This window comes from Podarcis vaucheri (assembly GCF_965113315.1).
Source record: "Podarcis vaucheri genome assembly, chromosome: 9".
Lineage (NCBI taxonomy): Eukaryota > Metazoa > Chordata > Lepidosauria > Squamata > Lacertidae > Podarcis > Podarcis vaucheri.
The window spans coordinates 51,461,983-51,483,901 of NC_138767.1; the positions used below are offsets into that span (position 1 = coordinate 51,461,983).

The following is a 21,919-nucleotide window of genomic DNA, read 5'->3' on the forward strand; positions in this document are numbered from 1 at the left end:
AAGGAGACCAGGCCAGGTAGGGGAGGGATTACCTGCCCACACAATAGAGGGAGGATCTTACCTAGGAATCCTCACTTGGCTCCAGAGCTTCTCCCACCCTCAGTTAATGTCTTATTTTGCAGGTTAACTGTTCTTCTCCTCCTTCACCAGTTACTGTATTTTTCGTCCCATAGGGCGCACCGACCCATAGGACGCACCTAGTTTTTTTGGGGGGAAATAAGGGGGGGGGAGATTTTATTTTTCCCCTAGGCGCAGGGAAGCCAGCCCCCAGAACAGGCAGCTCTCCGCAAAGCAGTGGGAGAGCTGCATGACTTCGCGCAGCTCTCCCACTGCTTGCGGAGAGCTTCCTGAAGCCTGGAGAGCGACCGACCCCTCTCGCTCTCCAGGCTTCAGCGAAAGCCTGCATTCGCCCCATAGGACGCACACACATTTCTCCTTCATTTTTGGAGGGGAAAAAGTGTGTCCTATAGGGCGAAAAATACGGTATTTACTTCTTGTTGTTGTTTAGTCGTGTCCGACTCTTCGTGACCCCATGGACCAGAGCACGCCAGGCACTCCTGTCTTCTGCTGCCTCCCACAGTTTGGTCAAACTCATGTTGGTAGCTTTGAGAACACTGTCCAACCATTTCGTCCTCTGCCATCCCCTTCTCCTTGTGCCCTCAGTTTTCCCAGTATCAGGGTCTTTTCCAGGGAGTCTTCTCTTCTCATGAGGTGGCCAAACTATTGGAGCCTCAGCTTCACGATCTGTCCTTCCAGTGAGCACTCAGGGCTGATTTCCTTAAGAATGGCTTATTTACTTATTCTGTAACAATTACTTTATATCATTTTTTTAATGCTGCAAGTCAAAATGGGGTTTAACCTGTGCTTTTTGTTTTTATTACTATTTTCATAGCATTTAATGCAAGTTTTATTAAATAAGAAAGTTGAAATAAGTCCCCAAAGTGCAGCCAGTTTCTTAAACCTATAATTTCCATTAAAACATACCATTGCTTTGAGCTGTTACTTCTAATGTACTATGAGATAATTTGCCCATTACACAAGGTAGAAAGACGGTGATAAGGTTGTGATAAGATTACGTGAGAGTGTGTGATTAAATTGATTTTCTTATTTTTCTATTTAAGTCTTGTAGCCTTTCTTGGTGTTCATAGGTATTGCTATTTTGTCAATATGACAGGATTCTATAGTGGCCAGAAACACCTTTACGTGATTCTTCTGTCAGTCCTATAAAATCATGAACTTCATTTTACCAGTTAAATGATGGTGGGCTTTTAAAGGCTCCTTACATTTTTTGTAAGGAAACAAATGTAAACTCCATTGTAAAATGTGTGGATATTATAAGTACACATTTCTTTAAAATCCTAAATTCTTTCATTTTGCCCTTGAGTTCATGGAGACAAGGAGAGTTAATATGATCATTTATCTTCCTTTCATGAAATATGTAAAACTTTTTATCGCAGTTTAATTGACTGAATTTAGACATCAGTGTGAATTCTAATGAAAATATAAATGAAGACTATTTCCTTCAATATTGTACTGTTTAACAGTTGTACACAGTGAGGGGGTTATCCTAGATGCCACACGTTTTGGGTTTTTGTTCATGTTTCATCCAGTGTGATTCCTAAATCAAAGAGTGCAGGCATGAACAGGGTTGAGTCATGAGCTCTGATCTCTCTATCTCTTATCTGTTCTGGCAGTCTCTGCCCTAGGACTAAAGCTTCACAGTAAAAAGAAAAGTTTAATATTGCATGGCTGGGCCACACGTGTTCATATTTAGCTTCAAACTGACGTTAAAATTCACCTGCACGAAAGAGAAATACCTGAGGGTGGTTCTACAATAGGTGGATTTTAAGATTGGTTTGAAGCTCATGCAGCCAGCCTGATTTTGACTAATGAAATACAAATAACGAAGGGCATACATATTCCAGCCCTATATTTTCTTTATCTTTAAGAAACAAGAACTTCTGCGAGGTTGAAGAATTTAAAATATATTAATAATGCAGTCATAAACATTTCTACACAGAAATTAGCCCCAAAGTCTGTAAAGGATTGTAGCCTAAGTAGGGGTTTTTGACTATTTATGTTCTTGGTCTTTCCAAGGAAATAATTTAGTAAGACATTCTTCCTTCAGACCAATTTTGGAGACATTTCTCTACCTATTGTCCTTTGTCTCTTCTTGTAAGTTAAAATGCTATGCAAAGATGCAAACCTCTACTTTAATCTTCTTTCATAGTCCCCAGATAATAGACATTGCAATTGCATAGTGAGGTGATGGCCATTTCATTGTTTAAAATGGGCTCAGTTACTTGAATTGAAATAGATTCAATCTGGAAGGTGGAATTTGTTTTAATTACCTTGCCATTTTAAAGTTTAGTCTGACTTGAAATTACTGAATGCATCATGCTGTTAAACTAGAAGGCACATTAATTCAAAGGAATGAACATCTTTTGTGAAACTGAAAGGCATACCCATTTCTAGAATTGATATCTGAAAACACCTGATGGGTAGTGGAGTAAAGAAGTTGTTTCTGTGACCAGCCTTGCTTTGTTCCCGCACTAAAAAGTGTCGGATTCACCTGTATGTTCACAGAGTTTAATTAAAGTCATTAACGAACAAAAGGACTACTGAGTATCTTCAGAGCAATTTTGGAAGCTTTAGTTTCTACTCTTCTTTGCTCTCATTTACTCTTTCCTTGTCTCATTTGCCTATCTTTGTTTTCAACAAAACATTTAAAGCTACTGTAATGTAGCTAAATGTATTGTTTAGTAAACCAAGCACTATTTCCTTTTGTCTTTGGAAGCATCCCTGTGTCAAAAAACATTCCTGGGGTTTTTGACATATATTTGTTCATTCATTCATGGCGCAAACTTGATTTATTTAGGACATTATTCTAGCCAAGGTTAAATACTTCAGATCACCTTTATTCCCACAGGAGAAATTTTAGCACATGTCTAACACATGTAGAGAACACTGAATGTGGTAGAACCAAAAGGAATGAAAATGGCAAGAAATATTTCTGGATACAAGGGCAGAAAGATTGAGAGGGTGAGGGTATTGAGAGTTCTAACTGCAAGGACAATGACTTTCTGTTGGATGCGGAAGGGTAGGGGAAGCCAATTCAGTGATTTAAGGAAGGGTGTAACATCTGTATGGTGAGACAGTTAAATGATCTTGGCAGTGGAATTTTGGGATGTTGTGAAAAGACAAAAGTGCAGTAAAGGGTAGGACAGGCTTGAGAAAATGCTGCCATAATGAAGGCAAGAGCTGAAAAGATCTGGATAGAGGGAAAGGGCTAGGTGTTTGAAAGGAGAATCAGCATGACTTGGCTACAACTCTGGGGTGTGCAGGAGAGGGAAGAATCCAAAGAAGGAAAGATTGTGACACTGTCACTGTCATTGCAGACTGATATCTAAAATGAAATGAAGCCTAGCTCTATTGTGGGGGAGGGATGGAGGTACCGTATCTCATACACCTTGAGTGGACACAGACTTTCCTTATATTTTCTGGGTTACTAACCCATACATTTCCCATTAGAAGTATTTCCTATGGAGAATGCATAACTGAATTTGAGTTAGGATTCCATAAATGTTTTGTAAGTTGTTTTAAAAGTCACTGTAAAAATAAAATGTAGTAGATAATATTTGGGATAATATTTTCATGTTGTCCCAATATGGTTTTCCCTTCCCACTTGTAACAGCTATTAATATTGTTTAAATGGGCCTTCTTTCATTCCTGTGTCTGTATTTTTCGCTCTATAACACGCACCTGACCATAACACACACATCGTTTTTAGAGGAGGAAAACAAGGGGGGGGGGAATTCTGAAGAAACAGCGGATGTATCATTTTTGTGCCTCATGCTGTGGCCACAGACGTGTGATCCGATGGTGAATTTGCGGTGACCCAATGCAAAAATCCTGAGAATCCCTGTGGATCTGTGCTTTGTAACCACGTTTTTGCACCATTGCAGCCCCAGGCAACAGTGGGTGCGTGATTTTTTTGGTGCAGGCTGTAGCCATGGACATGTAATGTGATCTGATGGTGAATTTGGGGTGACCCAATGCAAAGATCCTAGGATCCATGTGGATCCGTGCTTTGTAACCACGTTTTAAGTGGGGAGGGAAGGAAAAACACAGAAGGGACAAGGAGCACAAGAGGGGTGTGCAGAGAAGCAGCTGGCTAAGAATGCAGGAGAGCGGTTTAACGGGAGGGGAGGGAGGAAAGGAAGGCAAAAGTTTCCCCCCACCCAGCCACCCAAGCCAGCCCTCTCTCTCTCTCTCCCTCCCACCTGCATGTTTTCCGGCTGCCTGTGAGTCCCTAAAATGCTTCCCTGGACGCAGCAGCACCAGAGCACGGAGAGGAATTAGAAGGAAGAACGCGATGCTATCCTCTCCCCTCTGCTTGCCTGGAGGGGAGGGGTTGCCTGGAGGGGAGGGGATTTGCCTGCTCTTTGTTCTGTTTGAGCAAACAGCAACTGAAACAGAAGCGGGTGGGCAGTAAGACCCTGAGGCAGAATGCAGGAAACAACAGCTTCCTCTCTCACTGAGCTCCCTCCTCCCTGACGCGCGCGATTGGATTTTTGCCTGATTTTTGCCTCTGCGCTAGGGACAGTCGGCTCCAGGGACCACACATTCGCTCAATAACACGCACAGACATTTCCCCTTACTTTTTAGGAGAAAAAATCTGTGTGTTATAGTGAGAAAAGTACGGTACTTCTTACTCACAGGTTCTGATCAGCAGGACACAAAACTCTCCATCTCTGTGAGATTGAAATTACAAAAAAAAAAAAAACCCCACCTCAGTTCATTCATTCTTTTCAAGTGATGTTAATGGTCTTGTCTTGTGGCCCCATAGTTAGTAGGCTACCCTACTCAGTGCTAAACTCAGTCACACCACTGAGAGTAAACTTGCTCTTATTTGTTTATGTACAAAATTTCATAAATATTTTAGGAATTGTTCAATGTCTATGAGTGACACTTCTGCATTAGTGTTTGGTGATGCTTCCATCTGCTGAAATGTGCGTCTTCCTGTATGTTCTCGTGGCAATATTATAGAAATTCCCTGGGGAATTGTTCAGTTTATTGTGTGATTGTTGATAGTGCTCTTTCCTCTTCCTTTGCTGCCCAACACAATTGGCATCCTTATTTACATTTTTTTAAAAGCTATGGACTAACAGGGATGCAGCTAATGTATAACAAATACTAGTTGTTGTCAGTTATTTTGTCCCTAAGTATTTCCAGTATAAGGCTGCAGCAGCAATGCATTCATAGGCTCAGCATATGTGGCAGAAAGAGCAGGCTATTTCAGAGTTCTGGTGGCGAACAAAAGAGGCCAAAAGCTAAGGTGACAGTCCATGTGGCAAGAGGAAAAGGGGGATAATCAAGTGTTATGTCTCACTTTTGGATAGCCATGTATTCTGTCTGTTTGTCTATCTGTTTAGTATACTGCCCATTATCCGTAGATCTCAGGGCGGGTCACAACATAAAAATACAAGATTAAAAACCACAAAATACCTAATAAAAATAAAAGCAAATCAATAACCCCCCTAACACAACACTATTCCATGCCAGCCATGATTTCATTATTTTATACATTAGTTCTTAATTGAATTTTGTCATTATACCCATACTTTTTTTAAAAAAAGATATACTCTGTACATGTGCAGTTTCATATTTTAAAGTCATTAAGTCACAGAACTATAATGACTACAAGCATTTGTTTGCTTCTGCTACCTGATGTTAAACGTATTTACTTGGGTATGCCACCATGTTGTAGTGGAAAAATGAATACATATATTAAGAATAATAACCATATACGTACTATAGAATAGTTTTTTAAATAAGAAGAAAAGATTATGCAGTAACCAACATCAGCTACAGTGAACCCAGATGCTGCTGTAGAGCCTACATACTGCTGCCCCCATCATCTGCTGCTCTCTTTGTGGTTATGTGAGAACCTCACTGGCATCACTGGACTTTAGGTCTGAGGTCCAGCCCTAGCTGCACCACTGATTTAAGACTCGGCAGGGCAAGCTAAAAAGCAGGCAAGCAACAGCCAAACAAATGAAGTAGAGCAATCAATTGGCTTCCTATGGCAAGCAGTTACTTGACTGAGGAACCACAGCAGATCCTAAGTTCCTCAGAATTACTGTGTAGCCTGTGGATATGGAAATAACCAGCTCAAAACAGTTCTGCCAGAGATTTCTGCTAAATTATTTTTAAAACTATGTATATTTGTAATGGAGCTACCAGTGGCCTTCTAAACAGATTACGAATCTCAGCCATACTTCAACAGCACTATACACAGCATCTGGATTTTCTGACTAAATTCTGGGTCCTTCAGGCTGAAACGTTCCACCTCATGTGGTAGGTGGAATTCCCCTTCCTCAGTCTGACATCAGAACACATATCTGAGGAGCCCAGCACCCAAGCAGATTGCCTAAGATGACCAGGTTGGACCCAGGCGAATGGACCCTCCGTGATCAAACATTCCAACAGCTACAAGCAACACTGGGACTGTGTGAGATTGACCACTTCACCAGCTGAGGCAGTCACCAACTCCCTGGATACTTCTCCCAATACCAGGACCCTCCAAGCAGTAGCATGAGATGCTCTCATGTCACCCAGCCAACATTACTCCTTCCTGCCAATGTCTATACTGCATTCTATACAACACCCCATTCTGACCATGTTGTAGACCATGGGTGTCCAGAATTCTATCTTTAGTGATATTTCTAGCATAGTTTCTACCAGTCTGCCATGACATCCTATCACCAGTTCTAAGGACCAGTTATTCGCCTGGAGCCTTAGTGGTACAACTTAACTCATGGACTTTGAACAGCAGATTAAGAATATACCAAGCCATCTGGAAGACTTTCCCGCAGTAGTGTGCAGCTAGATCTGCCCCAGTACATAAAGCAATGGTTCTGGATCTCCTGCCATTCCTCCAAGATGGCCTCAGAAAAGGCCAACATGCTGAAACATCAGGTGGCAGCTATTTCCTCAATCTTATCCCACTCATCCACACTGCCTCTCTCTTCACCGCCTCTCTCTCACTTTCTAGTGCTTCCTACAAGGAGCGGTACTACAGTGTCCCTGGTGGCACACCACTTTCCTTCTTAGGATCTTCATAAAGTGCTGTCCGTTCTTCAGAAACTGTCATTCTAGCCACTGAAGCAAGTTTCAAGGTCTTATTTCTAGTAGCAGTAACCTCTGCCCGAAGGATCTCTGAATCAGTCACCCTATATATGGCTAGATAACTCTGCACATTGTTGCTTTCTGGATGTGAAAATGCTGTATTGTGCTGCGTTATTTTTTTCCAGCTAGTGAAAAATATTTTAGAGTGAACATGTGCAGCCCCCACAGAATGAGAGTCAGGAGAAGAGAAAACAATTCCTAACCAGTAAATACTCTTCCTTCCTTTTGTCACAGCCAGTACAAAAGTTTGTCCTCTCCCTGCACATTGTGGGTCTCATTGCTTTACTTACATGCATTTTTGTAGTGCTTGAAAAGTTCTGACTGTCCATTGATCTGCGAATAATTGATAAATATATGTTCTTTTCATCCTGTGCACTCCATGTTAATACCTTGTTACAGTTTTTGCCAAGTGAGACGTAGTACCTGCAGTTTTGCTACTATGGAAACACTCCTGTAGCAGCTTGCTCTGGGTGTGTGCCTAAGCTTCATTGTTGAGCAGATTTCAGCCATCTGGTTTTGTTATCCTCCTTTGTATGTGTGCTTGCTTATTTTTCACAATGTTGGGATCCACATTCAAAACAACCTTCTCTTATGGTTGTACCAAAGTAAAAAGTCACCTGCTAAAACTTGTTTCTCACTGCTGTATTAGGAATTCATGTAACTGAGAAAGTGTGGCAATGCTGCCATGTTCTGCAAGAAAATTCCCAAAAGTAATATCTTGGGGCAGAAGGAGGCAAGTGCATCTCTCCCAGCCGGCTGTGAAAATAGAGGACAAAAAAAGTGCATAAGCAAAATCATAACTTTATCAGCAATTCCTTTATGTTGACACAAAAATCACTTAAACCAGCACTATCCCTGTACCAGTACATATTGATGGAACCATTTAAATTATTCACATATAATGCCAGTGTACTCCAATCTGAAGTAGGTTAAAATCCATGACAAACCATGTTTTACAGATTAATAGCTCTACATTAAAAACTTTTGGCCGACCTTAATTACTGCACAGTAAGTTTAGAATTTTCATAAAGACAAGCATCAAATGTCCCATTATAATATGTTCAAAACTTTATTACATCATTTCTAACTATTGTGGGGAGGGCAGATCTCAGACATCATACTTTTCAGCTTTATGAAAGCCCCTTCCAATAGATATTTTTACAGCTCAAACAAACTATGCTAACAAAACCAGGGCATTGTCTGCTTTGAATACAGATTGGAGCATCTAAAGCAACATCATGCTATGAGATTAGTTCTGCATGTCATGACTCACAGCAAAGGTTCGGAAGAGGGAAGAAGAAAAGGAGAACTGTATATCAAAGGAAAGAAAATATATGGGTTAACCCCATTCTCAATATCCTAACTTGCACAGTCTTTTTTAATCCAGAAAAAATAAACCCCACCATAGAACATAAAAAGAGCCTGCTGGAACAGGCCAGTGGCCCATTTAATCTAACCTCCTGTTCTCACTGTGGCCAGATTTTTGTGGGAAACCCAGAAGCAGGACTGGAGCACAAGAGCACACTCTCCTCCTGCAGTTTCTGGCAACTGATATTCAGAAGCATGGTGCCTCCAACAGTCCAGGCCAAGCCTAGCCATCATGGCTGGAAGCCACTGAGAGCCTTTTATCCTCCATGATTTTTTCTAATCCTCTTTTCAAGCTGCCAAGTTGTTGGCTATCATTGCCTCCTATGGATGTGAGATCCATAATTTAACTATGTGTTGTGTGGAAAAGTCCCTTTTTTAAATATGTCCTGGATCTTTCAGCATCCAGCTTCACTGAATATGCACAAGTTCTAATGTTATGAGAGAGGGAGAACAACTTTTCTCTATCCACTTAGTGCATAATTTTATGAAATGCACTTTCTCAATGCATAATTTTATGAAAACTTCTATCATACCTTTTGTTTGCCTTTTCCCCCCGAAACTAAAAAGTGCCAAGTGCTACAAACTTTCCTTAGATGAACTTCTAAGTACTTACACTTATTAAAAGTGTGTGGTGAGAAATTTCACCCATTTACTACTCGAACAGAAAAATTGACTGGATGGTTACAGCCATCATGTGTTTTTTTTTGGGGGGGACAACCATGGTATGCAGAGAGGGCATGTATTAGTGGAAATGTACATTTAGTGGAAATGTATTGACTAAAAGAGAGTTCATGTTGTGGGCAGTGTGTTTTTGTAATCCTACTTTCAGTCACAAATGAAGAATATTTATTTGTGATGTGTTCTTCTCTACTGCCCAGCAGTAGTTTTTATCCACATACATGTATATGCATGCTGGCACTTGGTGAAGTGATAAGCTGGGCAGACTGATTGATTGTGGCAGTCGCTGAGCTACATTCAAATATATTGCAGTCACTGCCTTCATGGGCTTAACAATCACTTTTATTGGTTTGGTTTTTTACTCCATTAGTCCTTAGCTTGCGAGTTGTATAGGTTTCCAATGCCTTTTAAGTCCATTTTGTGTACCTCGGTCCAGTTCATGTCACAACCAGTTTCTAGAGGTCTTTCCAGATGTTAAATAATATGAAACCTTGTATCACTGCATTACTTGCCAATAGTACAAGTCCCTGTTCAAAGCAATTGAAAGGGAAAGGGAGAGTGGCTTGCAGTTAGAAAAAGGAAAGGGTGGGTGGGTAGGTTTATTGGTAGTTCTGTAATGCGACATTAGGAAAGTGTTTAGTTGCTGAAAATACTGTGGGAATGTTGTAGATACTAGGAGAGGATATATTGATTTAACAGTATCCTTCCTAACTCATGCTTTTGAGTCAGCAGCAGAGTGCATTCCCCAGTATATAGCAGGAAGCTAGTTGGTAGATTCGTTTGAATCTCTTTACTTAAGCAATCCCATCTGGCTTTGTTCAGATTGGGTTTGGTTCCTGGTAAGTCCCCTTTTATCCCTCCTAAAAAGAATAAAGACACAAGGAGCTTCTTTTAAAAATACAGTGGTGCCCCGCAAGACGGAAAACCCACTAGACGAAAGGGTTTTCCGTTTTTGAGCTGCTTCGCAAGACGATTTTCCCTATGGGCTTGCTTTGCAAGACGAAAACGTCTTGCAAGTGTTCCGATTTTTTCCCGCTCCCCCCCTTTTTCTAAGCCGCTAATAGCCTTTTAGCCGCTAATCTGCTAAGCCTTTAATAGCCGCTAAAGCGCTAATAGCGCTAATCCGCTAAGCCGCTAATAGGGTTGCTAGGAAAAAAACCGCTAGACGAAGATGCTCGTGGAACGGATTAATTTCGTCTTGCGAGGCACCACTGTATAACAAAAAGTTTACTCACATTCAGTTCACAGTTGGATCCCTGAAGGCAGGCTTTAGCTTAGAGTTACAGAAGAGGGTTTGAGTTCATCCCAAATGGGAATATAGTCACAAGACAGTGGAGGTTTGGGATCAGAGGTTTTTTACCCCAGATGGGCTACCTTCCCAGGTTGACGAACTCCATCTGCCCCTCATTTTCCTCTACAGCATGTGCAGAAACCACCTCCTTGACCATTAGACCCACTATTGGTCTCGTCTACTCAATCTGCTAGAGCCTTTCATTGCATGCAGGTGAAGTCTCTAACTCATTAAGAGTTAGAGACCCATTGGGTACCCTCACCTGGTTTAGCCGGGCAGTCAAAGCCGTTTCCCGGGATGTGGCCAGTGTCACATACTGACAGCTTCTAGGAGGCACAGGTAAGAGCTGAGTGCAGGGTGGGGACCAAAGATGGACAAACTACACCAGAAGGAGCATGGCATGTCCTCCACCAGAGGTACTACCTCTCCCCTAACACCCCATACAACCCTAAGGTGAGATCCATGTCTAGTTAAATTAATAAACTGAAGCCATACAAGACAATTCAAACAATGCGTGTTCTAGAGCATTCTTGATCATAGGGAAATCCTAATCATTTTAATTATTCTTTGGGAGGTGCTGATATTTCACACACATTTTTGTATTTTGTTTGTTAAAGTAGCTCAATTTTCTTTAATACCAAATCCTGCCCCCGTGTACTGTTTTTATCAAATGAAAAATCACTATTTTATATGAGTGGCTAAATGACAAGTCTTAGCTATCCAACTGTTATGTAACCAGTACATGTAACTAGTACATTATGGGATAGTAAAGGCATACCAGTGTGAGTAGATAAATAGGTACTGCTGTGGCAGGAAGGTAAATGGTGTTTCTGTGCGCTCTGGCATGCATCATGCTGTTCCCTGCACCAGAAGTGGTTTAGTCATGCTGGCCACGTGACCCAGAAAGCTGTCTGCAAACAAACACCAGCTCCCTCGGTCTGAAAGTGGAGATGAGTGGACAACTTTTCCATTCTTTAATAACTAAGATTAGAAATTACAAAATATTAAAATGTTGTTAATTCTGTGTATTGAACCATTTTAATTTTTCTGTCATCCTGCCGCTCAATCTTTCACATGTTTGTTTTATGCTGTATCCTGCTTAAATTCAATAATAACAATTACATGTAGGTTTTTGAAAAGGGGTTTTGATGGAAAGCTAAAAAGAGAAACTAACCATTATCATTTTACTGCCCAAGTGGAAAATACTTCCAGTAGTTTTTTCTCTTAGATAAACAACTGTGTAGATGGGTGTTTAAAACAAATCAGAATATTTTAGACAGACCATCCCCAATCAGTTCACTTCAAGTCTTCATAGCATGCATCATTTTGTATGTTTATTTAATGAAGACAATTTACACAGGAAAGCACCCTTTTTATGTTTTCTTTGCTTATATCTCAATTATTATGTAATGAGATCAGTCAGGACTAGCCAAGCAATACATGGTAAAACAATGTGCTGTATTTTATCATTTGACTGCATAAATAATCTTTCCTTCCGTATATTAGATAAACTAATGTAGCTGCATGCTTCTACATTATTTTATTTTCTTGAATTTCTGCCTCTTTCCAAAATAGTTATTGTAGCTGCTGCCTTTATAGCCTTCAGGCTCGATGTCTTCTTTCTTTTCGCTCAGGCTTAGCATCAAAATGGAGCTGTCAGCCAGAAAGCTGGAATGCTTTTGGCTGCAGCCCCATTAGAATTACTCACCAGCTGACTGACATTTCACTAAGTCTGAAAAGAATCCTCCTTCCTATGTATCAATTAGGATTGCCAACACCCGACTTTGAAATGTGTTCCGGTGCCTTTAATAGCTGTATGGAATGGATATGCTTGACAGGTGTGGCTTCCTTCATCATTGCAGTAGTGTGACAGGAGAAACTGCACCTCTTGAGTATTTGTCTGCCACATGGTTATGAAAGGGGCCATAATTGGCCACCTTAGACTCAAATCATGAAACTGCTTATGTTGACGTTGCCAGTCGTCTAGGATTACCATCACCATCTTTAAGGAAATAAGAAGAAGCCTGGCTGAATGAGTAACCTAAATTTGTGAGAATTATGGATTTCATAACATTAAACTAAAATTATCTTTAAAGAAGGGAACCCCTTTCCCCAACTATACTCGGGCCTGCTCTCAAGCATATATCATCTAATTTACAACCTCCTGACCTGTTTTGGATGCTGTTACTGAAATAGGCCAGAATCGGAAATCAAAGTTCAATCTTTGTTTGTTTCCGTAAACTATAGTTTAAATTGACCACAATTTTTCTGCACTGACTCTTATGACAAAATACAGCTAGATGAAAGACTGAAGCAAATGCTTCCAATTATTTCCTATGGTGCATGGTAAAGAAAGAGAGGGGAGGTCACTCAAGCCTGAGACTCAAACAGACTCAGTCCACTAATGCTAAATGATGATTTAGGGTTGCATCCAAACTAGGTTCTTTTAATAATAATAATAATAATAATAATAATAATAATAATAATAATAATAGTATACCACCCTATACCCACAGGTGTCAGGGCAGTACACAGGAGAGCCTGTCTAGTTTATTGGGTACCAGAATGACACTTATTCTTCCTGTTAGTCTTTTAGTTCCTCTGTCCATCTCCCATGAGTGTAAAATTACCAAGTCTCTTCCTCCCCCTTAAGTGGACAATGAGTATATTCAATGAATGGGTATTTAAGAGAGGATATTGGCAATTTGATCCCCTCTAGAATAAGGATGACTCCCTATAAACTTCCCTCAATTGACATTTTGCTAAATCTTGGGTGCTTCCCAACAGATATTTCTGTACTTATGTATACAATAAATTAAGTTCAACCTAAAGTGTGCGAAAGTAAACATTACCCTTAGTTATGTTTCGCAATTGGTAAAGATTTGAGCTTTTAAGGGAAAGAGGTGTATGGTAGTTATTCTCAGTTGGTTTCTTTAAAAAAATAGTAAGTGGGTAGGCCTTACATAAAAGCAACAACAGCAAAATGAGCTGTGAATCAAGGAGGCTGGTGGAGAACTAGATAGGAAGTATAGTGACCAGATTTATTGATTACCTGAATGTATTAAAATGCATAGGTAGGGGACAACCTAGTAAACTTAGTTCCAACATAGATACATTTATAATGCAAACCTATGCTTATTTATTCAGAAGTAAGGCTTGCTGAGTTCAATTATACTTACTTCCAGGTAAGTTGGATAGAATTGCAGCAGAGGGAGTTTTAACTTTATTCTAAATGAAATGGTGAATTTACTAAGGCTTACGATATTGTCACAAATCACAGATAACTGGGTTACTTTCTTTCCCGTTTTCTGGTTTGGGACCTTTATTCTTTTTTTAAAAAGAGGTGGTTTGTTACGGAGATTATAGTTTGTAAATGAGATGTAGAGGTGAAGAGATGAAATTTAAAGGGATGTGCCAGTAACAGATGTTTGCATGAAATAAAGTGGCTTGTGGTAGCCATGTTAGATATTAGATGAGAATTGCACCGGGGTGGGGGGAATCTAGAGAGAAAGCTTAAAGTCACGTGTACCTTGAAGACTAACAAAATTTATTAAGGCAGCAACGTTTGTGGACTCGTGTCCACTTCATCAGGAAAAAAATGACTTGTACAAACGGGAGACAAACTTACTATCCTATGTAAAGAAAGAGTCTTAAGATAGGACTTCCTGTAGCTTGAGTAATCATTTTCATATGTATTTTTACATAATGACCTAAGTTACTTCTCTAGCAGCTGATAATTAACTTCTAATCTAAATCAGATAAAGTTTTAAGCAGACTTGAAAAAAAGCCTTTGTGGGCTTTAGCATGTTAAATTATCCTGTAGCTAGCTGTGAATATGCCTTAAAGCTTTCTATAGTGATTCTAATCATATGCATTGACACCCACTGGTGTTGGTAAAGACAAATCTGATTAATTGTATGCTACCTGAATAATAATATTTTCTTCATATGATTTTGTCAAGCTTTTTCTATACCAAAGTCTGAGAAAACTTTGTGGATTGTGTTAAACTTTTAACCATGCTATTGCCAAAACTGTATGTCTCTGTCAGCCCAATTCACAAGTCCAATAAGATGAAGTAATTAGATGCAAGTCGACCTACTACCACTGAAATAAAAAGGAGGAAATTGACCCATGTACATTCTTTGTATAGCTTCAGAAACATGTGCTAGGAACTGGATCTGTAGTATCTACCATTTGTTCTATGATGTACAGAAGGTGGAAAAGCACCCCTTATTAACCACGGATGATATAAAGCATGCTGAAAGAAGCAATATTGGCATTATTGCTTTAAAAACAGTAGGTATACACTTTCTTAGGAACCATGACATATATATACTGTTGTGATGGCAAGTTTCTCTGATCACCTGTGACTTGCTCTAAAACATAGTTATACCACATAGTGTGAAATTGGAAAATCTGTTCTGTGTGTGTTCTAATGGATGTAACGGTCATTAAGTATATGAGTCTTCTGACGTTGTAATCAGATGTGATTCAGGCTGTTAAATATCCATGAAGCAACATCTGCTTCACAGAGTGACCTTCTGCTAAAGAATACTTAGCATCTATTAGCAGATCATAGTGCAGATCTGCCTTATTTGAAATGCTCTAAACTAGACTAGTCTACTGCTGTTTAGTAACTAGCTTGCAATAATTTATTGCAGTTAAATAAAGCTTTTAAAAATCCATTAAATAATTATAGGGATTACATGCATTTCAAAAACCTTTGTATTCTATTTAAATTACCCATTTAATTTCAGGGTTTGTTTGTTTAAAAAACCTGAATTCTAAAGGCTTGCTAGGGCACTCTTAACTGTTATTTTCTGTAGGTGTTAATAAACCAGTTTAAAAAAAGAAAAGAAAGAAAACACAACCTGAAACAAATTAAAACCAAAAGCAGCCACACCATCTGTTGTATATTAATTAGATCTTAGTCTATCAAGGGTAAACTGACACTTGAAAAATGTCATTGAAGACAATCAATAGACTAACATGCAAATATATTGGATTAAGGTCTTTCATTTCAGTTTCTGCTTTAGATCTAGTAAAGGTAAGGATGATGTATATAACAAACTTTAATTTTCTTTCTTCTCAGAGCAACCTCCAAATAACCAAGGCCAGTCGACCCTGCAACCTTTGCCACCTTCTCACAAGCAGCATTCAACACAGCATCACCCATCTATCACCTCCCTTAACAGAAACTCACTGACAAATAGGAGGAACCAGAGTCCGGCCCCGCCGGCTGCTTTGCCCGCCGAGCTGCAAACCACACCCGAGTCGGTCCAGCTGCAGGACAGCTGGGTCCTTGGCAGTAATGTGCCACTGGAAAGCAGGTAATCCTTTAGGAACTTGTAAGACTACAATTTTGCTCAGAATATTTAAGAAGCCTAAGATTGATGCATCCCTTAATTCTGCCAGCAAGAGGTGTAATCTGTGGAATTTTAACCCAGTACAGCCAAGATTGGTACTGCCACCTTGTCCCAAAGCTCATGTTGTAACTTAATTATTCCCTTACAGTGTTTTGACTTAGAACATGTATAGAAGCTGCACTTAAGACATGTTATTATCTAGAAGCAAGCAATTTCTCCTTAATGTTCATTATTAGAGCTGCTGCATTAGTTATCACAAAGAATTGTTTATAGGAGTTAACAGACACGTGATCACAGTGCAACCAGAGAGGCTTGTCCACTTCTGAAGCAAGTTTCACTCTTTTGTACATTATGATTACTTGATCTTAGCCTTAGGGTTGTATTTAAATGCACCCTGTACTTATGTGACCTTTCATTCTTCCATAATGACCAGTTAAAGTTACAAATGTCTCCATTTAGGCTTAGACCTATGATTACCACATTAACAGATCCAGAGTGTGAAGTCTGTCTTTTCAGCTCATTTAGATGAGCAGCAGTTGTAACATTAGTGGAATGCCATTTGTGTTTTGACCCCTGTTGGGAATGTTTTTGTAACTCATCAGTTTTGCTTGTGTGAGGATGTCCCCAAGCACTGATAAGTAAGAGCTTCCTTGGAGATGCCTATTCAGCTGTACATGGTTTCAGGCAACTAGGACTCTGTGTTGAAAAATGGAGAGAAATAGTAGTGGGTGCTCTAACAACCTCCCCATGCAGTTCTGAAAATGAGGGACAACTACCTCCTTCCTTGTACTCCCTGCCACATGGAGCACTGAAAATGTGCACTTGCTGTCATTATCCCTACTGGATGGGGGAAAGTGGAGAAACCTTCCCTGCCTTAAGGCCCGGGGTGTCACTCTCACTTTACTTAGGCATGTGAAATATTTTGTGTCTGAGGGTAAATTAAAGATGTGAAAGGGTATAGAATGATGGAGATTATTCTGCACAACGTATCATGTTTGTTTTGGAACTGTCTTTCCAGATCGATGTTTTATAAAGCTGTTTTTCTCCCTCACCCCCATTGACAGCAGTATCTTGCTGCAACTAGTATTTGTCAATATGTATAGGATATGAAGCTGTGTTGTTACTCATTAAAAGGACAAATGGTAAAGGGATGTGGAGCAGGGATTCCCATCCTTACTTAATAACTGTCTAAATTCAGCAGGGAAGAGAAACTGTCGCTTTCCCTTAAAAAGCAGTCTGAACAAGTGGTGATGATAAAAGTCATTCCACTCTTTTGTTGTTGTTTAGTCGTGTCCAACTCTTTGTGATCGCTTGGACCAGAGCACGCTAGGCACTCCTGTCTTCCACTGCCTCCCGCAGTTTGATCAAACTCATGTTAGTAGCTCCACTCTTTTAGAGAATAATAATTTATTCCTGCCATCCCTCCTTTTTCAATAATAATTTATTCCTGCCATCCCTCCCTTGCTTACCGAAGCCACAAAACTATCTTCCAAGTTTTAGTATTATGATTATTATTGCCACTGCTCATTACTCCTCTAGATATACATTCCCACTCTCTTTATGTAAGATCAGCCAGTAGGCCTAGTTCTCACTGAAGTGGTAGACTTTGGGGCTGTACCACTTCAGGTTGTAGGTGCGGTCTCACATGCCTGAACACATACAAATATAGAAACTAATGCAGCTAAACCCTTCTCCCTGACATTTAGTGTTCTATATGAAAGGATTTATTTGTTTGCTTGTTTTTGTTTGGAGGACTGTTTGGTCCCATAGGCATCCATTTGCAGTCTGAAGTTGATACATTCCAGACACAGATATACTGCGGAGAATCAGGCTACAGAAAGACGGGGTGGTGAAACTGGAGTCATTTTAGTCATTTGAACCTTTTATGTGACATTCTGGACTACACATAACATTCTGATGAAAAACAGTATCTCCTTGCTGTTAACAACATAGCTTATTTGTAGTTACTTGATAAGAGATATATTAAAAACCTGTCCTGAGGTGAATTTATTTATTAAGCTTTGATACCTCATTAGTTAATGTTTCTCTAGTTTTTTTATTGTTTCATTTAAGATGAAACAACAGCGCAAGAATAAAACTACCAAATGTTTAGCCATTACCAAGGTAACAAGCTTCATTAAACAGCAGGACCTGGTGCCAGAAAACAGATAGGGTAGTTATTTTTGGAGTAGCCAACTCCAAAACCTTGAGTGCCACTAGATAAAAGGCCCTCTCTTAAGTGCTCATCCTGCAAACAAGGATCTTGGCACAGGAGGCATTCATAACTTATAAGGAACATTTAAAGAGCTAGTTTGTACTTCACAATAAACCACAGCTTATTGTGATGAAAATGAGCTGTAGGGTATCTCATGCTTATGTGCTCCACCTTCCTTCACCTTTGTCATGATCACAAAGAGGCAATTAGAAGCTTTGTTCTCGCCTAAAGGACTAGGTGTGCAGCCTGGGAGTCATTTTGGACTCACAACTATCCATGGAAGCACAAGTCAATTCTGTGTCCAGGGCAGCTGTCTACCAGGTTCACCAGCTGAGACCCTACCTGCCCATACATTGTCTTACCAGAGTGCTACATGCTCTGGTCCCACTTGGACTACAGCAAAGCGCTCTACGTGGGGCTACCTTTGAAGGTGACTCAGAAACTACAACTACTCCAGAATGCAGCAGCTAGACTGGTGACTGGGAACGGCCACCAGGACCATATGTCTGTTGGGATACTGCCAGGGAGACAAAGTCCATCATGGCCCCACATCGCCTCCGGACATCCATCGATCTCCCGTAGACACGCAGTATCAGCAATTAGCGACACGAGCTCCAGAAATAGCTTGCCACATTCCAGAGCTTATGCACGCTCTTATTAGCAGATAATGCGCAGCAAAAGATGCACGCAGGAGAGCATATTTACAAGTTTATTCAGCATTGGTCAGAACAGAGAAAAACATGACCGCCTGCTTCAGCGTTCAGGCACCGAGAGAGAGAAAACGAAAGCAATAGCAAAACATAAACATCCTGTGAACAGGAAAATACGCAGACTCTGTGACTCACAAAGCCTGCTCCCTTTTAAGGTGGAACGGAAATATCCTAACAATAACACCGGTCCTGAAAGACTTACATTGGCTCCCAGTATGTTTCTGAGCCCAATTCAAAGTGTTGCAGCCGCCTTTAAAGCCCTAAATGGCCATGGCCCTGTAAAGCTAGAGGAGCATCTCACCATCATTCAGCCCCAACACTGAGGTCCAGCTCCAAGGGCCTTCTGGAGGTTCCCTCACTGCAGGGAACCAGGCAGAGGGCCTTCTCAGCAGTGGCACCCTCCCTGTGGAATGCCCTCCCATCAGATGTCAAGGAGGTAAATAACTATCCAACTTTTAGAAGACATTGGAAGGCCGTCCTGTATTGGGAAGTTTTTAATGTTTGATGTTTTATTATGTTTTTACGAGTGGCTGGGGCAACCCAGCCAGATGAGTGGGGTATAAATAATAAAACATGTGCTTTTTAAAGGGGGTACTCAAAGGTATGCAGTAACGACACCTATTTTTTGTTGTTAAAAAGTATGGCACTTACTGTAACACCTTCATGGAGAGTACCAGCACCTATTTTTCTAGAAAAGCACGGAATAAAATTATAAAATTACAATTATTATCCAACTGGGATGTTCACCATGTTACAAAGGTATAATGCAAGAGTGCCTAGGATACAATATGTTCACAAGGTCAAGCAGCTTTGATTGGCAATTAATTATAGTGTACCTGTGGGCAGCACTGCTTCTGAATACCAGTTGCTGGAAACCACAGGAGGGGAGAGCACTCTTGCGCTTGAATCCTGTTTGCTGGTTTCCCACAAGCAACTGTTCAACCATTGGGAGAACTGGATGCTGGACTAGATGGGCCATTGCCCTGATCCAGGAGACTTTTATGTTCTTATGTTCTTATGACGTCAGGTGATGGACCATTAAGTGTGTTTAAGGATCATGCCATGGGCCATTGGGGAGGCATGGCAGGTCTGCAGTGTCTATGTCTGCTATGCTTTTCTGATGCCTTCGGTTAATCTGTTCTGGTGTCAAAAAGGAGTTCCATAGTACTATTGCAAGGGAGACGAGCTTGCACCTGTGCTTGTTTGAGCCTCACCTGAAATAAAGAAAAGAGAAATCGGGACCACACTCTAAGCGTGCTCCCTTTGATGTTGAATTGGTAACCAGCCACCAGCCAAAATGGCCTCCAATAGGGTGGGGGAGCCCACTGTCCAGATCCAGTTTCCTGCCCCTGATCTGAAGAGATGTGTGAAAGCACTGATAAAATCAGACATTATATAAATCTGGTATAATACCAAGTCCACACCTACTAGTCTATACCAGGAGAAATACTTAATCTTTGATTAAGTGAATTTATTCATTTAAGCGATACTGTGAATTGTTCATACAGTGGTACCTCAGTTGATGAACTTAATCTGTTCTGTTCTTAAACCAAAGCCATTCTTAAGCCAAAGCGCTCTTTTCCTAATGAGGCCTCCCGCCACCGGTGCCCTTCCACCATTTGACTTCCATTCGTAGACCAAGGTAAAGTTTGCTAACCGGAACACAACTTCCAGTTTTGCGGAGTTCATATACCGAATAATTCGTTAACAGGGCTATTCTTAAACCGAGGTACCACTGTATTGTATTTAGCATGGTAGCATGTCATAGGATGAGAAAGACAGGTTATAGTGTAGTTTACTAATGTTGCATAATTTTTTCATCAGAAATCTGCTTTAACGAAACAGTTAAAAACATGGCATTGTATTTAATTATCTGTAAATTTCATTATATAGACAGAATTGGAGGCACATTTGAATAATCTAACTACTGTACTAGTGTAAGAAGGTAGAATTTGATCAAAAACGTTTGCTTTTCTATACAATTTCTTAAGTCATCAGCAAAGCTGACCAAGGGGCGTGAAAAGTTTAGAATGCATTCAAGCTTGATGAAGCATTTGTGCTAGTAGACAATTAGGTGCTTTTATTGGTGTGATTTCCAATGGAACGACAGCTTTTAATATTGATTAAGCCTCTGTGAAAACAGGTATTAATCTTTTATGGGAGGGATCGAATCCATTTACCTGAAGGCCTTATGCTCCACAGGAGTACAATATATTGGTAGGAGTAGGGTGCATAAACGTTTAATAGCAGATAGTTTAATGTGCTTCATCAGGAAAAAAGAGCTCAGCTCTGTCACATTCACAATCATTTCATATGCTGTGTTTTTCCATTAGTTTGTCAGCAGTAAATCTTAGCTAGCAATGACCCAGTTTGGTCGAGTTCCTGTTTCCTAGATGTGGTGTACAGAGAGAAGTTAATTTTAGCTTTAAATGCATCACTGGTTGCTTCTGTTGATGATGAGGTTAAAACACAAACAGTTTGATCTAGGTCCAGGAACATTTATCCACAATTATGTTGCATGTCTGATGCACAGCCTGTCATGATGTTTTTTTCCTGTGAAGTGGGCATTGCCCCTTCATAAATAATTAGCCATTTAGAAATAAATCCTGTTATTCATCTTGTTCTAGTATCCTCATGAGCTTTCCAGTGAAATAAAAATAAAGACAGATAGCTAAAAGTATTATGTATATCAAGTATGCAAAAATGATCATTGTAATAAACCAGAGGGGGAAATAACAAAACAAAAACCGAGTATATTGAGATTGCACCCCTGTAGTTTGTTGGACAACTTTTGACTGGGCATATATAGGATTGCACAGTAAGTAATTTTTAAAAAACCCACCACATAAGCATTTTTATCACACAAATTAATGTATGCTCTTGTTCCCTCTAGCTCAATTATCCCACAATGCTGATTCACCTTTATAATTGATATTTAATAGACATATATGCATTTGTTTTTTATATATTTGTTATGGGAACCTCAAGTTGCAGGTACCTGGCAGATGAAGTGAGGTTTGATACAGATAGAGGTAACAGAGCAGTGAAATTTATCTTGTTTATAAGCTTTTGGCTTTTGAAATTATGCTAGCAGGGATCG

At 40.1% G+C, this 21,919-nt stretch overlaps 1 protein-coding gene across 12 annotated transcripts in view; it reads left to right on the top strand.

Moving 5' to 3' along the window:
• Positions 1–21,919, top strand: part of TENM3 (teneurin transmembrane protein 3) — a 1,324,874-nt gene that overhangs the window by 1,168,963 nt on the left and 133,992 nt on the right. For all 12 annotated transcript variants that reach the window (XM_082237150.1, XM_082237146.1, XM_082237151.1 and 9 more), the window contains one exon: positions 15,621–15,858. In XM_082237150.1, coding sequence (XP_082093276.1) covers positions 15,621–15,858 — 238 coding nt within the window. The remainder of the gene's footprint in view (positions 1–15,620; positions 15,859–21,919) is intronic.